Source organism: Hemicordylus capensis, chromosome 2 (assembly GCF_027244095.1).
Source record: "Hemicordylus capensis ecotype Gifberg chromosome 2, rHemCap1.1.pri, whole genome shotgun sequence".
In the NCBI taxonomy this organism is placed as follows: domain Eukaryota; kingdom Metazoa; phylum Chordata; class Lepidosauria; order Squamata; family Cordylidae; genus Hemicordylus; species Hemicordylus capensis.
Window position 1 is genome coordinate 238,970,892 of NC_069658.1, and position 20,952 is coordinate 238,991,843.

The window sequence follows — 20,952 nt, forward strand, 5'->3', positions numbered from 1 at the left end:
AGACAAACACAGAGTTCTGTGGGCGCCAGTAGGTTTGTGCCCGAAACGTTTTGGAGGCCATTATAGAAGCCTCCGAAACTTTTTGGCCACTGGGGCCATTTTGGCTTTCACAGGCAGTGGGGGTGCTCCTTTAAGGGTGGGGGTGGGTGCACTTACCCCTCCCACCGCACTTCCCCCGCCAGCACTCCGTTGTATCAAAGTCCCTTGGGGTATCAGCGTACCTCCCTGTCGCCCCTAAGAATCTTGAATTGGTTACATCATCAAAAAGAATCTGCTAAGTATAGTGTGGATTTCCAACTTTTAAACTGAATTTCACACATTGAACATCAAGCAATTGGTATGAGTTCCATTTGTATAAAAATTAATAAATGGAGACCATTCTGCCAGCACTGGCTGAAAGTCAGACTGAATTACTTCTGAGTAGTCCTACTGATAATATTTCATTAAAATGAAATATAAGATGTGAAAAGCCAAGGCCTAAAAACCGACACCTCCTCATCCAACATTTCATCTGCAGCAAGGCCTTGATGTTTGGCTCCGTAAAAGGTAAGGCACTGTTGTAGCTCTTTATTTGCTTTCAGAAAGGATTGTAAGGCATTTCTTTTTTAAAACTGACCTTTTGTTTGGCCCATTAGGAATTTGTCAGGTTATTTTTGAGAAGATGCAATATTTCTTATTATTTCACACATTTATGCTGCTTTTCTGCAAGGTTGCACTCAAAGCGGCTAAAATACAAAAAAAAAAAAGAGCATGCTTGGCTCTTTGTTTACATTGTTGGGCTATTTAAGTGGTTATAATGTTTTTATAACATTTTAATAATAAGGATATATTATCAATAGGACTTTGCATTTTAGGAAAGTTGCCCGGCGTGATCTTTGAAAGAAAGGAAGGAATCGTCCCTCTCCTCCCTTTCACGATGGGCAGCGCCCTCTGCTGGTTGCAGAATCCCCAGGAGGGCCCGGAGGAGGCTCAAAGGAGGGCTTCCTGCTAACACAATGAAGGCAGATTGATTCCTTTTTCGAAGACAAAATGAAACTCGCCCATGGATTACTTCTCCAAGGGGCAGCCCTTCCACCTCCTGCATGCTCAAAGATGCATTTTGGATTCACCTCCTTGAAGGAATACAGTTGAAGTCAAGTTCCTCTGGCTCTCTTGCTATTTCACACACGGACTTCATGCCAGCAAACAGGCGCTGCTGCCAGGCGCTGTAGCGGGAGGAGAACAGCCGCCACGCAGCCCCCGCGTCTCTCCTTTACTTGCTGCTGCCTGCAGGGCTGCCTGATTCTCTCACTAAGAAGCAGCATTTGAGCTCCGTCACTCATTCATGTGGAGCACTGGCCCGCCCCGAGACCCTCCGAGCGAGCGCCCCCCTGATCTCACCCCATTTCCTCCTCCCTCCCTTTATTCTCCCCCATTTCCACAGCCGAGTCACCCGCCGCCCGAAGGGGATTCCCGAAAGGAAGTGGGAGCACAAACTTTCTCTTTCGCTTTCCAGCCGCCTAGCCTGCCGACGACGGGTTTGCCCGGCAACCACTGACGTCATCCGAGTGGGATATTCCTACTGGTCGAATATTTCCTCCTCAGCCAATCGTGGCTTTTAGTCCGGATTCCTGGGGTGTGTCCTTCTGTCGCTCAGGAGTCCGGATTTGTGGGTTGTTGAGTCTTGCGACTCTCGAGAAGGCAGTGAGGTGATCCGATTTGAGTTCGGGATGGGTTTCCCTCGGGGGCCCCTGTGGCTCCTGGGGGCGGCTGCCCTTCTGGCGGGGTCCTGCCTCGGTGAGTATTTCTGCGGCGAAGCTCCCCCGTTTGCTCGCGGTGGGGGGGGCAGAATTTGAACCTGGGTTCGGGGTGGGAGAAGCAGAGCCTTCGATGCAATCGGTTCCCCTGGCCTGCAGTAAGGCGAGGGGTGTGGGAAGGTTTTGGATGCTGGATCCCAAACAGTGCCCGAGCTCTCCCTTTGCGAATCCCTATTAGGTAGCCTTTATGTCTTAGTAAGCGCTCCGGGGCAGGGACCGCACCTCTTCTTCTGTCCGGTACAGAACTTAACTCGAGGAGAGTCTAGCAAACATAAAAACAAATTCTCCTCCCCTCCCCACAAACGCTCTTTAGTCCTTACCGGTATAATTGGCGATAATAGGAATGGATCACAGGATTCTCCATGATGTTATGTGGGATCTCTGAGCCGAGTGCTAAATCTCGGGGGAATCTCTTTGGCAATTTCTCATCATGTTTTCTTTCTCTGATTCTGAAGCCAGTTCCTTTTTCTGTCTGCCTCTCGGCAAACTTGCCCTGCTGAAAATGCTGCTTATATTGGGTGTGTGTTTGTGTGTGTGATTCGCGCAGACAAAAAAGTCGGCCTGGCATTGGGATGCCAGAGGAGTGTGGGCCGGGCGGGCGTGGGGAATGCCTCTTTCTCTCCTGGGCTGCATGTTTGTCTGGATGAAGAGACAACCTCTCCCCCCACCCCTCCAGCAAAAGTGCATCAGTCATGCAGACCTTTGGCTCCCTCAGATGTCCTTCCCCTTCCCACAAAGGCAGAGGCATAACTAAGGAAAACGGCGCCCAGGGCAAGCACTGAAATTGCGCCCCCCCCGTAGCCCCCTCACCCCCCAACATACATCTGACTGACACACATGTGTTTTTTCCTCACAACAACCCTGTCAAGTTGGCTTGTATCTCAAACATCAGAATTATGATGCAATGATATAGATACTACATTATACTTAGGTTTTTCCTCACAACAACCCTTGTCTGTAAATACTTGTCTGTAAAGAAAAATTGGATTATAGATTTACAGGACTTAAAAAATGCAATACAACCAGACACAAGCTTGGTTTCAGTGATGACTGTGAATAATGAAATAGGAGTGAAACAGCAGGTTAGTAACACTGGTAACATCTGCAGTTCCCATAAGGTTTTCTTTGGTTCAGATTTGTTTGCTTCATTGAGATTGTATCACCAGGAAAGAAAGACCCAGAACATCAGAAGCATTCAGGGATTGGGATAAGCAAGGTGTGGAGGAGGAGATGCGACAGGGCCTCAGAGCAGTTCTTGGAGCATCCCCCTGAATGTGCAATGGAAAGCTAATGTGCAGCATATTCGCCAGCAGCCCACAGTTCCACCCATGTGTGCCCGTGTCAGCGCTAGCCTCTGTTTACTATGCCAAGAAGCAAAGGCTCTCTTGGAGGTCGGGAGAAGCACCACAGCGTTCACAAGCCAATCCATTGGTAGCTAGTGTATGAACCTGCACCAATTTCTGTCCGTGATCTCCAACAGGAGTCAGCATGTTGCATATAAGGGTGAACTGCTGGTAAGTGTGCAGGGACTAAGTGCACCTTAGGGATCGAGCGGTGGGGGTGGACAGCGGGGGGGAGACAGGAGTCTGGAGACTAGAAAAGGATGCACACATTCGGGTAGCACACCGCGTGGAATGAGTGGCGGATGATGGTGTGTGCTAATTTGTGCAGTGCTCATCAGCGAACATGTCCCGGTATAAGTGGCTGAGTGGGAGAGCAGGAGGCAGCTTCTGCAGTCTGTGCTGCCACCGAGCATGTCATGGGCTGTGTGTGTGTGTGTGTGTGTGTGTGTGTGTGTGTGTGTGCATCCACCCTGTGTGAGATGCGGAGTGCGTGTGCGTATGCGTGTAGGTGCTTCGCAGCTCAAGGTGAGCGTGCCTGCTGGGGAAGAGCAAGAGCTGAGAAGACTGTGCAGGGGGCAGCAAGTGAGCGCCAGTGGGGAAAAGGAGGGGACCAAAAAGGTGCGAGTCTGGCTGTGAATGGGCAGCAGGTGGGGACGTGGCCAGGGAGCGAGACGGGATGGAGCTGCTGCGTCCATGACCGGCACCTCCTCAGGCCAGGGAACTCAGAGCCCCACGCCCGCCCACCCACCAGCGGCTGCTCGGAGGTCCCACGGCGGCACCGCCACACTTCCTCCTCTCCCCCCTACGGCCCCCTTACCCTGGTGTAGGCAGAACCGCAGGGGCAGGAAGCACGAGAAGAAGTATTTTCCCCAGCAGATCAGGGAAGCGAAGCACCAGCTCAGGCACGTCATCACTGCTGTTGCTGTTGCCGCCGCCGCTGCTGCCGGACAAGAGACCGCGCTTCGCCCCAAAGTGGGGGGTCCCCTTCACACTCCAGCCCCCCGGGAGGGAGAAGAGCAGGCAGGCAAGAGTTGGTGGTGCAGCGGCCGCGCCGCGTCCCTTTCTCTTTCCCAACCCTAGCCTCTGCAGAGCCCTGCGCGCCGTGGCGCCTTCCCTTAGCCCGGCAGCGGAGGGAGAGAGAGAGCAGCTGCGCTGCTGCTGCTGCGGACTCTCCGGGCGGCGGGGCACCGATGCCGGCCAGATGGATCCCCGCAGCACTGCCCCTCACCGCACGCGGCTTCTCGACCTACTGAGCGCTGGCGATGGCGACCGTCCCCCCTCCCTCCCTCCCTGACAGGCAGTGGCAAATGGCAAGACGCTCTCGGCAGCCCCGCAGTGCGCGTGTGGGCTCAGGGAGATGCCGGCCGCATTGCGCTGGATGATGGATCGCCTCCCTCCAACCCGCCCAGGAGCGCTCCGGGCCGCGGGCGGGGGGGCGCATGTGCCACAGCCGCGACCCGGCGGCCCGACACTCACGCCCAGCCAGCTGGACCGCGAAGGACGCCCGGAGTTCGCCCGCCTCCACCAAGTGGAAAGGCTGCCCTCTCTCCCCGGTGGGTTGCCCCTCATTGATCCTGAGCCACGCTCCCCCTTCCCCAATCAATAACCCACACACCTCCGCCGTCGAGGGCTCTTAGGTGCCCCCAGCCCCAGCAACGCTCTCCGTCCTCGCTCGCTCGGCGACCGCGCCACGTGCAGAAGGCCGGCGAGCCGAGCTGAGAGGACGGACGGGACGTCATCGCGCACACATGCGCAGCGCGACTTGGCACGCCGGCTGAGTCGCACATGCGTGCATGATGAGACCGGCTGGCAAAAGGGCCTCGCTCACATCGCTTGTCTTTGAACTACTGGCGCCCGCCACGGCGCCCGCCGCCAAGCCCAGGCCAGCATTCTTTTTAAAATTTTAAAAAGAAAATTAAAAAAATTGGGGGGATCGGCGGGGGTCATGGAGGCGCCCCCCACGTGACCAGGAAAGATGGTGCCCAGGGCACGTGCCCCCCCCCAGCCCCCCCATAGTTACGCCTCTGTTGAGGATACCATGGACAGCCAGGAAAACAAACCAATGGATCATAGAACAAATCAATTCAGAATTTTCACTCAAGGCATAAATGACCGGCTCAAACGATCATACTTTGGACACATTATGCAAAGATCCAGCTCCCTTGAGAAATCCATAATCCTCGGGAAAGTTGAAGGAAAGAAAAGAAGAGGACGACCAGCAGCAAGGTGGATGGACTTGATCGCGACAGCAATGAATGCACCACAGAGAGACCTTAGAGGCCAAGTTGAAGACAGATCACCCTGGAGAGAATCTATCTATGTGGTCGCTAAGAGTCGATACCGACTTGATGGCACTTAATCAATCAATCAGGCAATCAATCAATGTTATGTAAAACTCCTTTTCCTTGGACCTTGACACTAGGTAAGCACTGGGAAGGGCTACACTTCCCAGCACTCTGCGCATGCCTCCCAAGATGGTGCAGGGGCTCAAGAGGGTTCTGTTGCCCTTAAGAGCCCCTGGTGGCGCAGTGGTAAAACTGCCACCCTGTAACCAGAAGGTTACAAGTTCGATCCTGACCAGGGGCTCAAGGTCGACTCAGCCTTCCATCCTTCCGAGGTTGGGAAAATGAGTACCCAGAAATGTTGGGGGCAATATGCTAAATCATTGTAAACCGCTTAGAGAGCTTCCAGCTATAGAGCGGTATATAAATGTAAGTGCTATTGCTATTGCTTAAAGGAGCTCCTCACCAGCTGGGCCAAGCACAGAAGAGCAAGCTGAGAATGGTGGTCTCCACGTGGTGCCAAGGAGACGGAGCAGAGGATTCAGCTTTGTCCAACACAGGACCTATAAACAATGAGTCAGGAAGCTGCCCTTAAGGTTGATGGGGGCCAGCCGCCACTGCCCCCCCAGGCCTTACAATGAACAATGCAGTACCAGGGTCATGGCAGACTGTTAATAGGAGGAGTCTCGAAAATCAACCCCTCCCTCCTTGTTGCTCTTGAGAACAACACACCCCTTGGATTTGCCAGTTGAGGTTCCCTTCCAATTTCTGGCAGGAAGTGTGGCAACAACAGCAGTGGCTGGTTTTCTGGAAACTGATCCAAGCCTTGATTTAGATCCCTCCCACTCTGTCCCCAGGTCTCAGGGCTGCTTGCACCCGATCTACATCACCTCATTCCAGCCTTACAAGAACCCTGCGAGGTAGACAGGTTGCTTGGAGATATGTTGCCAAAGGGAATCTTATGTGAATTTTATGACTGAGGGAGGATTTGAATCCAGCTCTTCCACATCCGGGCCCCACCTTTTACATTTCCACCAGTCTGCTGATTCATCCTGTGCCTCAGATATTTCTAGAAGCCTGAATATAGCAGCAATTTCTCTCACACCCCCACTAGATCATTTCCAGAGCAGCCTTTGCCCCCTGTGAGGCCTTGCCCCATTTTGCCCCATAAACAACATGGTCAGGCTGGAAAGTCCCTCAGAGACACCCACAACAAAACTGCCATCTTCTTTAATCTTTTGAAAATATGTGTTATAAAGTTTCCCAGTAGGAAGTCTTGCTGTGGTGGCAACTAAGAATCTTTAATTAGTTACATAATCAAAAGGAGTTTGCTCAATTTCATGTGGATTTCCAACTTTTAAATTGAATTCCACACATTGAATTGGTATGAGTTCCATTTGAATAAAAATTAATAAATGGAGGACATTTTGCTGGCACTGGCTGAAAGCCAGACTGAATTATTTCAAAGTAGTCCTATTGATAAAGTATCCTTATCAGCATTAAAATGAAATATGTGAAAAGCGTAGCCAAAAACCTGCACCACCTCATCCAACATTTCACCTGCAGCAGGGCCTTGAAAGCGCTGGCTCCACTCTACCTCTTCATTTGCTTTCAAAAAGGATTGTAAGGCATTTATTTTTTAAAACTGGAATTTGTCAGGTGATTTTTGAACTAATTTAATTATTATTATTTAACACATTTATGCTGCTTGCAAGGTTGCACTCAAAGTGGCTAAAATACAAAAAAGTGCGTGCTTGGTCCCTTCCTTACGTTGGTGGAGCAGGGGCTGTTTCTGTGGTTATAATATTTTTAGCTTCGCGTTTTACGAAATAGTGGTTTGAAATAAAGGAATAGTCTCTCTTCTCCCTTTTGCGATGGGCAGCGCCCTCTGCTGATTGCAGAGAAACTTCTGGTTGCAGATGAAAGGGCTTTCATCTCCTGCATGCTCAAAGGAGCATCTTGGATTTAGCTCCTTGAAGGAATACAGTTCATATCTGGCTACTGTTGTTTCATCTGTTAACTTAATACCACCCATCATTACCAGGCGCTGTGCGCGGAGAACAGCTGTGATGCTGCCCCCGTCCTTTGCCTGCTGCAGGGCTGATTCTCCCTTTTTGCTAGCATTATATCTCCATCGTGATTATGAGCACTAGCCCGCCTCGAGCTCTCCAAGCAAGCGCCCTGATCTGATCTCGCCCCATTTCCTCCTCCCTTCCTTTATTCTCCCCCATTTCCACAGCCGAATCACTCGCCGAAGGCGATTCCCGAAAGGAATTGGGAGAGCACAAACTTTCTCTTTCCCTTTCCAGCCGCCTAGCCTGCCGACGACGGGTTCGCCCGGCAACCACTGACGTAATCCGAGTGGGATATTCCTACAGGTCGAATATTTCTCCCTCAGCCAATCGAGGCTCTTAGTCCGGATTTCTCTGGGTGTGTCCTTTTGTCGCTCCGGAGTCCGGATTTATGGGTTGTTGCGTATTGCAGCGCTTCGAGAACACAGTGGGATGGTCGGACTTCTTAAGCTCGAGATGGGCTTCCTTCGCGTGGCCCTGTTGCTCCTGGGGGCGGCTGCCTTTCTGGTGGGGTCCTGCCTCGGTGAGTACCTCTGGGGCGAAGCTCCCGCTTTGTTCGCGGGGGGCGCAGAATTTGAACTTGACTGCGGGGTGGGAGAAGGCGCAGAGCTTTCGATGCAATAGGTTGCCCTGGCCTGCAGTAAGGCGAGGGGTGGGGTGGGAGGTTTGGGATGCTGGATCCCAAACAGAGCCCAAGCTCTCCCTTTGCGAATCCCTATCTAACCTTTATGTTTTGTAAGCGTTCTGGGTTAGGGACCGCTTATTGTTCTGTCCGATACAGAGCTTAAACTTGAGGGTCTAGCAAAAATAAAAATAAACCCTCCTCTCCTCCCTACAAATCCTCTTTAATCATTACTAGCATAAATAGCGATAATAGGAGTGGATCACAGGATTCTCCTGATGTTATGTTGGTTCTCTGAGCCGAGTGTTGAATCTCTTGGTCACGGTGGAATCTCTTTGGCAGTTTCTCACTTTGTTTTCCTGCTCGGCTGATTCTGAAGCCGGTTGCTTTTTCCGTCTGTTTCTCAACAAATTTATCCTGCTGTAATCTGCTGAAAATGCTGTGTATTTCCGGGGGGGGGAGGGATTCGCGCACACACACACACAAAAGCGGGCCTGGAATTGGGGCCAGATGATCACCCTTATTTGGTTACATCCTGTTTTATTAACTTCTCAGCAAAGAACGGTGAGAACCAAGTTTCTTTAGATACAATTTAGTGGAGAGATAATCATGTGAGGCCGTGTCCTTGCGCTGGCCAGAGCTGGGCTGGGGTTACTTTAAGTTAGAATTAGGTTTTCTAAGCAAACTTGGAGATGCTTTGGTATTCTATGTAAAATGGAGTTACTTTGGTTTACTCAAACACATCACTTACACATATGATCAAAATGGCAGGATGTCCACCACCACCACTTCAGGCATTCTGTCCTCCCTGGGTTTCTTTTCTTTTTATGCATCTGCCTAGTTCTCCTATCGCAAGTTACTTATCCCGGGGGGGGCAGGGATGAGGGGAAGAGATGTCACATGTGGAAGCCCCATTGCCAGATTAAGAATGATAATTTCTTTAATTCCATGGCCATGCCTTGCCTCTTCTGAGAAATCAGCTGAGAATGAGGAATCTGTAGCCGTGTTCTCTTCAGACACCAGAGGGCGCTATTGTATCATTGCAACTGCTGATTTGCCCTAAAGACAACTGTTGCAGTGACAGGCAGCAGCCCTTTCTTTGCCGGCTGCAAGTCTGTCTTTAAGCTCCGTTTCACTCACTCCACTTATTTCTCTGCCTCCCCAAACAGAATCTGGGAAGGCAAGAGAATGTCTCTTGAAAGGGCAAAGCATGGTTGTACTTTTCATTAGGTCCAACTAAACGTACACAAAGTAGCCAGTAGCACATGTCTCAATTCTCCAGGACTCTCTTTCAGGTTGGATGTCACACAAAAGAATTGAGCCTGAGGGGGAGAGAAAACGTGGGCCTAATGGAGGAGTCCCAAAGGCTGCAGGTAGTATAGTCCAAAGGGGGAGGGCAGGAGATCTTAGGCAGGGTTAATTTACTAGTTTCTGCCAGGTGAGAGTCATCGCTCCTGGAAGAGGAAAACACCATTGGCAACCCTTCCCACCAGCACTTTAAAACACACGCACAACATCTCTCAGTGACTCTGATCTGTCACCAGCACGGATTGGAATGTGCAGTCCCCTTGCAAAATGGGAGCAAAAGACAAGAGAGAAACTGCAGTCTTTGTGTTGGCAAAATGAGATTCTAGGTAGTGAACTAGGTAGAGTCAAGAGAAGCCAAACTGGGCACTCTTACCCAGGGTCAGGAGAGCACTGCGCCACACCACGCCCCCCCCCGTGAAGTCCTGTCTTCAGATGTCCCGTGAAGTTGTGCAACAGTGGAAGCAGCATGATACAAGTGCCCATGTGCTGCTTTGTGTTGTGCCACACTGCCATGATGTGCAGCCCCTTCAGGGCTGGTTTTCCTGTGCACAGCAGTCCTGGCAAGCCAGATACCCCAGTCTTGTCAGCAACACCCAGATGGGGACCAGCTATGCACCCTACAGATGCCACCTTCAGCTTCATCATGGAAGAAGACACAAGACCAGTTAAGACACACAATGCAGGTAGACTTCTCGGTAACCTTCCTTGCCAAGCAGCGCAGAAGCCAAGAGAAGAATTTCAGTCTGTAGATTAGCAAGACTGGAGATTAATTTTAGGTGATGAATGAGGTAAAGAGAAGGGGTACTTGTGTCCAGTGGATGGAAAGAACTGCCTCCCCCCCAAGCTAATGTCTGATCTTAAAGAGCTAGATGAACCCCAGTAGGGTTGCACAGCAATGGAAGTAGCATGATGCAAGTGCCCTTGTGTCATCTTATGTATGTATGTATGTATGTATGTATTGTTAAATTTATATACTGCCTTTCATTAAACAATCCCAAGGCGGTTCACAGCAAAATTTAAAAACAAGATGGTAAAAAGACACAATTAAAATATTAAGTGAAAAATATAAAATAAATCTGATTAAAAATTTAAAATAAAAGCAATACAGAATACAAAGAGTAGCAGCAGAGAATCAAATAAATGCCTGAGCAAAAAGCCAAGATTTTACACTCTCTAAAAGCTGTGATGGAGACCGAGGAGCAAATAGCCACCAGGAGAGCATTCCAGAGTCTGGGGGCAGCAATAGAGAAGGCCCTGTCCCGCATGCACAACAACTGAACCTCCTTCATTGTCAGCACCCGGAGCGGAGCCCCCTCAGATGACCTCTTCAAAAGGGCAGCAACCCTTGGGAGCAGGCAGTCCCTCAGGTATCCCAGGCCCAAACCGTTAAGGGCTTTAAAGGTCAAAATCAGCACCTTGAATTGGACTCGGAAACAAACTGGTAGCCAGTGCAGCTCTTTCATACAGTGCTACTCCACCTCCAAGGTGCCCCTCCCTGTCCTTTCTATAGAGTTTATACCCAGGGATAACAGTGTCCCACCGGTTCTCACTGTTCCACCATGTTTCTGTTATGCCCACTATGTCTATTTCTGCATTAGCAACCAAGCACTCCAGCTCACCCATCTTGGCTCGGAGGCTTCTGGCATTGGCATACAAGCACCTATACACTGAATCTTTCCCCTGAAGTATGCTATTCTTATGACTCTTTGACCTGCTGGCACAGGCTCCCGTCTGCTCTTTATGCGGTTCTGCTCTGTCCCCTTCTGTTTTATCTGAATCCTTTGCACCCACCGACTACATTTCCCCACATCGTTGGTGCCGACTTGCACCACGACAGCTTTCTCCTCCCCAGCACTGCCTAGGAGCCAGTCTAGACACTGCATGATGTCCGCAACCTTCGCATGAGGCAGGCAAGTCACCGTGCGGTCAACACGCGGGTCACAAACCCATCTTTCTATAACTCTAATGATCGAATCGCCCACTACAGGGAGGCCTCCACCCCCCGGAGGATGGAGGAGTATCCCCTGTGCAAGAGGATATGGTCTCATCATCCATAGAAGGGGTCCCTTCTAAAGGAGCATTTCCCTCTTCCTTAGACTGATGTCCTCCTTCTCCTTCTTGATTGTAGAGGAGAGGAATATGAATAGAGAGTGAGTGAGCGAGCAGGGGTCTGCGAAGAGAGGGGTTGTGAGGGAGGAAAGAGCCCCTTCAGGAGAAGGAGGCTGCCATTGTGTGAATTAGATGAAGAAACAAGATGAACAAGATCTGTTAACTCAGGGAGGAAGAGAAAGAGAGAGAAAAGAAGGGAGGGGAAGAAAGACAGAAGGGAAGAGTAAGTGGAGGAGAGAGAGGGGGAAAAGAAGGGAAGGGTGAGGGATGGGCCCAAGCCTGTCAGCTGCATGAGGGAAATGAGCAGCCATGGTGGTGGCAGCAGCAAGGAAGGGCCCAATCAACCATTGCTGCTGCTGTGGGGAGGTCTCTGGAGAAAGGGACTGCAACTTGGCCAATAGGAGCCAGCAACGCTGCAGCCACAATCAAGAGGGGGAATGGGCGATGGAGGAAAGGGGTGGAGGAGTGACCAATAGGGGTGAGGGGGATGGGAGAAATGGGATGGAGGAGGAGCAGGAGTGCGGCTCAGGTGAGGGTGGAGAGATCTCTGAGGTGAGGGGGGCTGTGGCGGGATGAGGGGAGCAATCAAGTACTAGCGTACAGATCCTCTGCTCAGGTTAAGCTAGTTGTAGAATAGTCTGTGTGGGCTGCCCTTGGGAAGCATTTGGATACTTCAGCTAGCGTCAAGAGCCGTTCTTTGACTGTTAACTGGGACAGCCTTTTGGAAACAGATGTTGCCAATTTTGCTCGATTTGCACTGGCAGTGAACTGGTGGGCCCAGTTCAGAGTTTAAGGCTGCTAAAATCCTAAATGATTTGGGATCTGAGCTCCTGAAGGACCTTTCCCTCATATTTCTGTGTGTTCTGTAGTTGTTATCAGTGGCCCTGATCTGGGCCCAGTTTATCAGACAGGCATTCCCTTAGAACAGGGCCTGGACAGTGGTGGCCCCAGATCTCTGGAAAGCGCTCACTGTGGAGACCAGGCAAGCCTGTACTCTGCAAACAGATTAAAATGTGGCTTTTTTGAGAGAGTCTTTGATATTGGCTGATTTGCTGCTGCTGTGTTAACATTGTGCTGTATTTATGATGTTGGCAATGAGGTTATTGATTTGTGTGTTTCATGATCTCTTGATTCTTTTGTGTTTGTGTTGTCTGATTTGGGTATTTTAAAGAGAAAAGCAGGATACAGGTGTGCTCTCTCTAGATAAATAGATGGATGTGCATGCACATATATGCGTGCGCACATGCACACACGCATGCACTATTCCTGTGTAAATGTGCAAGGCACTCCTTGTGTGTGCATGTGTGACTGGAGCAGGAGGAGGAATATCTGAGCAGCAACTAGATACAGATGAAATGCAAACTAATCAGGACCCTTTACCAAGCAGCAGTTCTTACCAGTTGGGAGGATGTGCACAATGACAAGCAGTTGGACTTTGAAAACCCTTGGGGTGTGTAAACCCTTGGGGTATGTGGGTGGGACATTTTTAGGCCTGGGTTTCCTGACATGGAGCTCATTGAACGATTTTGGTGGTCCTTTAAATCCTGCCCACAAAGCAGAACTTCCCCCCACCCCAGGGCTTCTTTTAATCCAGATCAGATGCAGCCAAGGGGAGGCTTGCTCCAAGCTTGTTGTTTGAACTGGTGGAGAGCCACCAGTAGGGTTGATCTGGACAGGGGTATTGGATATGGTTTCAAGTTAATAATAATAATAATCTTTATTTGTTAGCCGCCCCATAACAAATTGTTCTCCTCATCCACAGAACATGATGATAAAAACACATCATCCATGGAAAACAAGAAATAAAACACACAACACATTAAACCATAACAGATCAAAAAAAGATACGGGGAGAAAATACAGAATACAATACAAAACAATTTAAAAGGTATTTTAAAAAATCAGTTAAAATCAGATCAAGATTTCAAAGGCCTGAGTGAACAAAAAGTTATCTTACCTGGTATCTGAAAGAACAAAGTGATGAAGCCAGGCTAACCTCACTGGGGAGGCTATTCCATAAATGGGGTGCAACCACCAAAAAGACCACCCCTCTCCCTGGTAGCCACCCTCCTCACCTCCTTTGGCAGGGGGACCTGGAGGAAGGCCTCTGAAGAAGATTTTAAGGTATGAGTAGGGACATATGGGGCAAGGGGCTCTCTTAGGTAACCTGGTCCTGAGCCATTTAGGGTTTTAAAGGTTAAAACCAGCACCTTGAATTAGGCCTGGAAACGGACTGGGAGCCAGTGTAGCTGACGAAGCACTGGCATAATATGCTCAGAACGTCCAGTCTCAGTTAATAATCTTGCAGAAGTTCCCTCCTGCCCTCATTTGATCATCCTTGAAATAAATTTTAACTGAAGGGATGGACTGGAGAAACTGCAGAAAGCCACAGACTTGTTGAATTTGAGGTGCTTGAGATCTAAATGGTCTCACTTGTGGTTGAACATGGCTATCTCTTCCATTCAAAGTAGTGAGCCACCTTTAATTTGGCTTTTTAGAACTTTTGAGAAGTATTTTAGGCTGCTGTGCACAGATGTGCCTGCAAAGAAGAACAAGGGTGTGGGATATATCTCTGCAGGGTTTGCTCATGCAAACACCCATCATCTGTGCCCCTGTATGTGTGGTCAAAAGCTGTGGGTTGAAGACTGAGTATCCATCGCCACTCCTCCTGCTTCAGGCAGTCTTTCTTCTCTGAGTTTCTTTTATTTTTAAACACCTGCATAGTTATCCTATCAAGGCTTGTTGGATACTTTTATTTTTTGTAATGTATCTTACTTTGAATTTTTGCACTTTGAAATCTGCTTTTGAGGGAGAATGAGGAAGTTTAGTTACTGACCCAAAGACTAGCCAATCAGGGCTGTGCAAACCCAGTTTTTGGTCAAAATGACAAGACGGGCTCCTTCTTTTCCTGATTCAGGCTCACCACTGACATGTTAGAAATCTGAAGGCAAACTCCATTTGCATTAAGCACGTCACTTGCCTTGCATGATTTTATTCTTCTAAATAGCAAGGAGGGGGAATCAGATTGGAACTATGGCACTGAGGGAGAAGAGTTCCAGCCCGTTGCTCCTGTTGCAATCCTGATCTGGATCAGGCCTCCCTGTAGAACTAAAAGATTAACACCCCCTGCCCCCCCCCCCCAATGCTGTAGTTCCAGTCCCAACCATCCCTTGCTGCTCAGACACAGCTCCACTAAAGTTCTGGATATGTACATTAGTTCCCATGATCAACTGTCACATTTACCCTGGGGGCAGGGATGGGGTTGGAGTCCTTAAAAGACACAGGGGAGCCCCATTGCCAGATAAAGAATTTTAATTTTAATTTTTTTTAATTTTATGGTCGTGCCGTGCCTTGCCTCTTCTGGGAAATCAGCGGAGAATGAGCAATCTTCAGCCATGTTCTCTTCAGACACCAGAGGGCGCTATTGTATCATTGCAACTGCTGATTAGCCATGACGGTGACTAGAACTGGGAGGCAGCAGCCCTTTCTTTGCCCCCTTTGGGGCTGCCTCTATACCCCACTCCTGGTGCACATGGACCCATTCAGAGGCTCAGAGGCTCTCAAAGCTCCATCTCACTCACTCCACTTATTTTTCTGCCTCCTCAGATAGAGTTGGGGAAGGCAAGACATTTCTTCAATGGGCAAAGCAGGACTGTACTTTTCATTGGGTTCAATTAAACCTATTGCAAAGTAGCCAGTAGCACATATTTGAATTCTCTAGATTTTTCGCACGGTGCTTTTACGTCAGATCTCCCCTGGAAGCAGCCAGATGTACTTCAAATCTTCCCCAGAAGGGACTGTGTGCTTTCACACTTTGGCCAGATTCTCCCCAAGAATCACTTCACACACAACTTGGATTTTTCCTTCCAAGTTTAAGCTTAGCCCGCTTTATGTCCAGGGTAAAAAAAAAAACACCCTGTATTTCACTGGCCTTTTCAGGATAAGGTGAGAGTGGCTGCCAGGAGCATTTCCACACAGGGCTGTTACCCCAAATCTCCTTTGGAAGAGAGTGTGTGTGTGTGTATTCTCACACACAGGCCAGACTTACACCAAGGTCCATTCGAGATCTTTGGAGCCACCCCACATACAAAGTGGGCTTTCTCTGCTGAATTCTAGCTTGTCTCGATGTATTTCCGGGTTTTTTAAAATCCTGGTTTTAAGTGAGTTTTTCTTAAAACACCGCGGAGCAAATGTCAAGGAGAGGCATTTACACAATCAACATGACAAGAGGAAAGCACTCTTTAGGAATGCAAATAGAACTGCCTTGCCTAGATGTGAAGAGTGGAAAAACCAGTTTTCCGTTTCAGCAAGCTCTTTGAAAGTTTTAGTTACAAATCCTCTTGTGTATGCTCAAGTTGACATTTTTGAACAATATTAGTCACACCACACATGTGTTGGGGGAGGGAGGGAGAGAATCTGTTAATGTATACAGATTCTCCCTGTCTAGGACACAAGGTTTTGAAGGCAACATTGCGTTCCTCCCAATGGAGCTCACACACTTCCTCTCCCTCTCCATTGGTTAGAAGGAAAATTCAGAGGCATGCAATGTGAACCTGCCCCAAAAGAAAACCCGAGAGTAGCGGGGAGGGGCTGCTTCCCTCAGATGCCACGAGTATAATTCGCTCAACATTTAACAAGAGCTGGAAGCTATGTGTGGGAAAGTTCCCGTCAAGCTTTTGAGATGCAAGCTGTAGGGAACTGCCTTCTGTAATGCAGTGATTCTTATTTGAAGTGCCTTCACTTGTGGCATATTCCAGAGCTGAAGCACTGTGTGAAAAACTCCCAGGACTCTTTCAGGCTGGATGTCACACAAAATAATTGATTATGAGGGGCAGTGGGGAAATGGCTTACTTAGCAAGCAAGAGGTTGTCGGTTTGAATCTGTGCTGGTATGTTTCCCAGACTATGGGAAACACCTATATTGAGCATCAGTGATACAGGAAGATGCTGAAAGGCATTATCTTATACTGCATAGGAGATGGCAATGGTAAACCTCTCCTACCAAAGACAGCCACAGGGCTCTGTGGGCTCCAGGAGTCAACACCAACTCGACTGCACACCTTTTTACCTTTATGAGGGGGAGAGAAAACCTGGGCATAATGAAATAGCCCCAAGGACTGCAGTCCAGATAGTCTTAATGTGGGCTGTAGGAGGTCTTATGCAGGGTTAATTTACTAGTTTCTGCTAGGTGTGAGAGAGCTCCTGAGAGAAACACAATTGGTGGCCCCTCACCCCACAACCACTTAAAAAATAAAAAAAATTGCATATTATTTATTATTGGATGGTAGGTGGTACCCATGGGGACCTGCCCACCACCCAAATTCGGTGCCCCAAGACCTTGTTAAAGGGTCCGGATTGAATCAAAGCAAATACAAATCAAATCTGGAGGGGTAAACAATTGAGTTTGGAAACACAATTTATGCCCCCCCCACTTAAACAATAAAATAAAATCTAGCAGTGACCCAGATCTGTCACCTGCACAAATTGGAACACCAGTTTCCTTGCAAAGGGGAGAGAAGACGCCAAGAGAAACAATGCAGTCTGTATGCAACAAAACTAGATTAATTTTATGTGGTGCATGGGTTAAAGTCAAGAGAAGACAAATTGAGTACTTGTACATTCTTGGGTACTTGGGTATGTGTTTGGGAGCACACATCCCCCTCCCCCAGGTAATGTCTCATCTTCAAGTGCTAGATAGAATATTGTGGGGGTTGCGAAACAATGGAAGTAGCACTTAGCAATAGCAATAGCACTTACATTTATATACCGCTCTATAGCCGGAGCTCTCTAAGCGGTTTACAATGATTTAGCATATTGCCCCCAACATTCTGGGTACTCAGAATTCTGGGTACTCAGAAAGTAGTGTGATGCCAGTGCCCATGCACTGTTTTAAGTTGATGTGCAACTACCCTGTTGCACAGCTACCACCAGAGCTGGCTTCCCCATGCAGAGCCACTCTGATGGGTCTTTTCTCTGCATGTCATGTTTACCATTGTGCCCATGGGAGACCAGTTGTGGACCCCAATAAGGCTGCTTTGATTTCTATCATAGAAGCAGGCAAGAGACCAGTGTGGAGATCAGGGCTTTGGAATATGCTTCCTGTTGAAATAAGAGCCTCTCCTTCTCTGTTTGCTTTTAGGAAGACCCTCAAGACACACTTGTCCTCTCAGGCTTTTAACTGAAATTAATGTTAAGCTGTTTAATTGATTTCATCCCATGAGATTGTTTTAACTTTTTTATTCTGTGAAATTGTTCTAATTGTTTACTCTGTTTTATATTTGTCATATTTTAAATTGTGTACACTGCCTAGATATGCACATATTGGGTGGTAAATAAAGGAGAAATAATAAATAATATGCAAAATGTTGGCAGACTGGTCAGAAACAAGCAGCAGTATGCAAATTGCATTTGGGTTCTTTGCCTTATAGATTGGGGAGGCTGCTCCACAATGAGCACCCAAGTCTCTCCTACTCCAGAAAAATGTCCAGCTGCTGTCTCCAGAGCCCAACAAAAAGGAGATTGTCCCACAAAAACTGTGATCCCAAAAGGGGGCATACATTAGAGATGCAACCAGTTGAACTGAGCATTTCCATATAGCCAGGGGTTGCTATAAAAGATAGGTACTTAAAAGTTTTACCACCCAATATGTGCATATCTAGGCAGTGACCAGGCCCGCAGCCTCCCTTTTGATGATTAAACTAAATCATAACCCCTCAAGTATAACTATGTAAGTATTTCATAATACAGCTCCTGTGAAGGTGGAAACAGCAGAGCGCTAGGTGAGGCTAGGGGCTCTCTCCCATACTCTGTGCAGGTGCCTCCGCGGCTTCACTTCCTTTCTGGAAGAGGTGATGGAGGTGGCTTACCAGGGCCAGTGTCGTGAATTTTTTTCTTAGCCTGTCCGATTTTCTTATGCTATTCAGCAGAGCATGCTCAACTGCATAGGCGCATGCTCGGTATGATCAAAGGAAGCTGCTTTATTTTTCTTCTTCCCACAATTCATGTCAGATTTTATTACCTTCAGAATGGGAACAAAACAAATCCAAATTCTAGAGAAAAACATTTTTTCCCCACCCCACCCTTTTTGGTGTGTATTATTTGGCACTCTGAAATACCAAGAGGGAACTACCACAGTGTTAAGGCAGATTTGAAGTGCTGTGGAATGCCTGGAGAGCTGGTAAGAAAAGAGCATGTTCAGTCTCTCCATTTGGAGACAGTGCCCTTACCTAACAGAGTAATGAAAAGTGATGGTCCAATCCCTCAGACTTCACCTATTGGCAAAGGTTACCCTGGTGAGAGGGTATTGAACATTTATGGTCTAGTCCATCATCAAACATTACCCATCAGAAAAATTTCCTGTGTATTGAAATGTGAATGGAATCTGACAGACTAATGAAAAATTATGATCTAGTACATCAGAGTCCAGCTCATCAGAAAATATTACTGAAATCAGAGCGAGTAATGAGAAATTATGGTCTATTAGAAAGCATTACCCCAGGGTGTAGCTAGGTAATTTCAGGTTCTGAACTTAGTGGCATTATGGGGCCCCCTTGTTACTGGGCCTGTGGCAAACTTGAAGATGTGCATGCTGCTGCTTCTGTTAAGAAGCCTTTGCTCAAGCTCAGAGGCCCTCTCACCCTTGGTATTTGTCCATGCCTTCCCCGCTACTGTGTCTCCAAGCTGGAGAATGTAGTGGTACTGAATACCTTGCAAGCTATTTGAAATGGTCCACCGATACACTGAGTTATACCATTGGTCTAAGTGCATATGTTCAGAAATAGTGGGATAATTTCCGAGAAAACATGCATGGAAGTGGGCTCCACTAGGATAGATACCACATACATAATTTGAGAACTATGACAAGCCAAAAGTATCCTAATGGCTAAGTAGGAGGACATAAACAGTATGTTTTTACTGTTTACTGAGTGGAATATAACTTGTTAATATGGCCTTGAAATTTATATCAATTGCAATATTCAAGCACCATGAATATTGCAACTATGACGTTTTGGTGAAAACAGAGCCATTTGCAATCATCATTTTTGCCAATAGCAATGACAAATACAGATTCCTTTCCCTTGTGGTGAAAACTAAACAATGGGCACATTCTGCTTGCCTAAGCAGAATTGGTTCAGACAGACATAAACTGTCCCAAGTCATTTTGAAAAACTATTGATCCCAAAGAACAAGAAAATCTTGATTTGGATAAACTAGTATATCAATTGTACCACAAGACCAGAGGAGAGCTGGTCTTGTGGTAGCAAGCATGACTTGTCCCCTTAGTTAAGCAGGGTCCATGAAAGGGAGACTAGAAGTGTTTGCACTGTAAGATATTCCACTCAGGGGATGCTCTGGGAAGAGCATCTAGGTCCCATGTTCCCTCCCTGGTGGCTTCTCCAAGATAGGGCTGAGAGAGATTCCTGTCTGCAACCTTGGAGAAGCTGCTGCCAGTCAGTGAAGACAATACTGAGCGAGATAGACCAGTGGTCTGACTCAGTATATGGCAGCTTCCTATGTAGTACATAAATGCTGGAAGCAAGCGTTTATATAGGACTCTTTCTCAGGCCAGATATTCAGAAAAATAGCATATGTTGCTGTTCAGGTTATGGTGCTTACCCAGTTCATGAGGTTACAGGGATGCCAATGACAACTGTTGACTTTGGCTAAGGATGGAGCAAAATGGATGCCAGCTCAAAGTCAAGGCTTCATCCAGCAAGGTTTTTTGGTTAGAGACAATTTATTATTTGAGAGAGAATAGATTAAACATCAGGGGTTCTTAGCCTTAAGTCCCCAGATGTGGTTACATCTGCTCTCATCCCCAGGCATCATGCCCTGGCTATTTTGGCTGGGGGTGATGGGAAATGTAGTTCCAAAATTGAGAACCCTGGATTAGTTTCTATCCTTAAAACAAACTGATTCGCAAGCATCTGACAAAATGGGCTCCAACCCAAGAAAGCATCTGCTCCAAGGAACGTGTTGAGCCTTTAAGGTGCCACAACACTCTCCATTGCTGCTGCAAGAGGCTAATATGGCTACCCATTTTGGAGAAGGAAGACTTGCACTTTGCAACCATATTATTCATTCCACGTGTTGAGGCACCTATTCTTACCAGAAAGCCCCAACAAGAAGGATACGTCCCCTCCACAGCTGTGTTTTGATCAAAATTTTGTTCAAGGGGGGAAATATACCCAACTGAGTGTCTCTCATAGGATAATGGCAGAATGAGCAACTGTCTTTTTTGGATACACATTTAAAATAATGGATAACTTTAAAAACTGTAACTGTACAGTGATTGTTATACAGAACTGTCTGTTTCTTTGGAAATAGTTCTCCTTCCTCCCTTTACCCTAGGGTGGGCTGTCAATATTAATTTCCTGATATCTTTTATTCTCCACATTCTGGCCCTTGTTCCCCCTGCCTC

At 47.8% G+C, this 20,952-nt stretch overlaps 1 protein-coding gene across 2 annotated transcripts in view; it reads left to right on the top strand.

Moving 5' to 3' along the window:
- The first annotated feature begins 1,620 nt into the window (after positions 1-1,620).
- Positions 1,621-20,952, top strand: part of LOC128343240 (H-2 class I histocompatibility antigen, Q9 alpha chain-like) — a 61,071-nt gene continuing 41,739 nt past the window's right edge. Inside the window, exon 1 of one of the 2 annotated variants that reach the window (XM_053291971.1) lies at positions 1,621-1,776. In XM_053291971.1, coding sequence (XP_053147946.1) covers positions 1,710-1,776 — 67 coding nt within the window. In that variant the 5' untranslated portion in view covers positions 1,621-1,709. Of the gene's footprint in view, positions 1,777-7,859; positions 8,017-20,952 lie in introns of those variants that run through there. The other variant, XM_053291970.1, reaches the window with a different exon arrangement.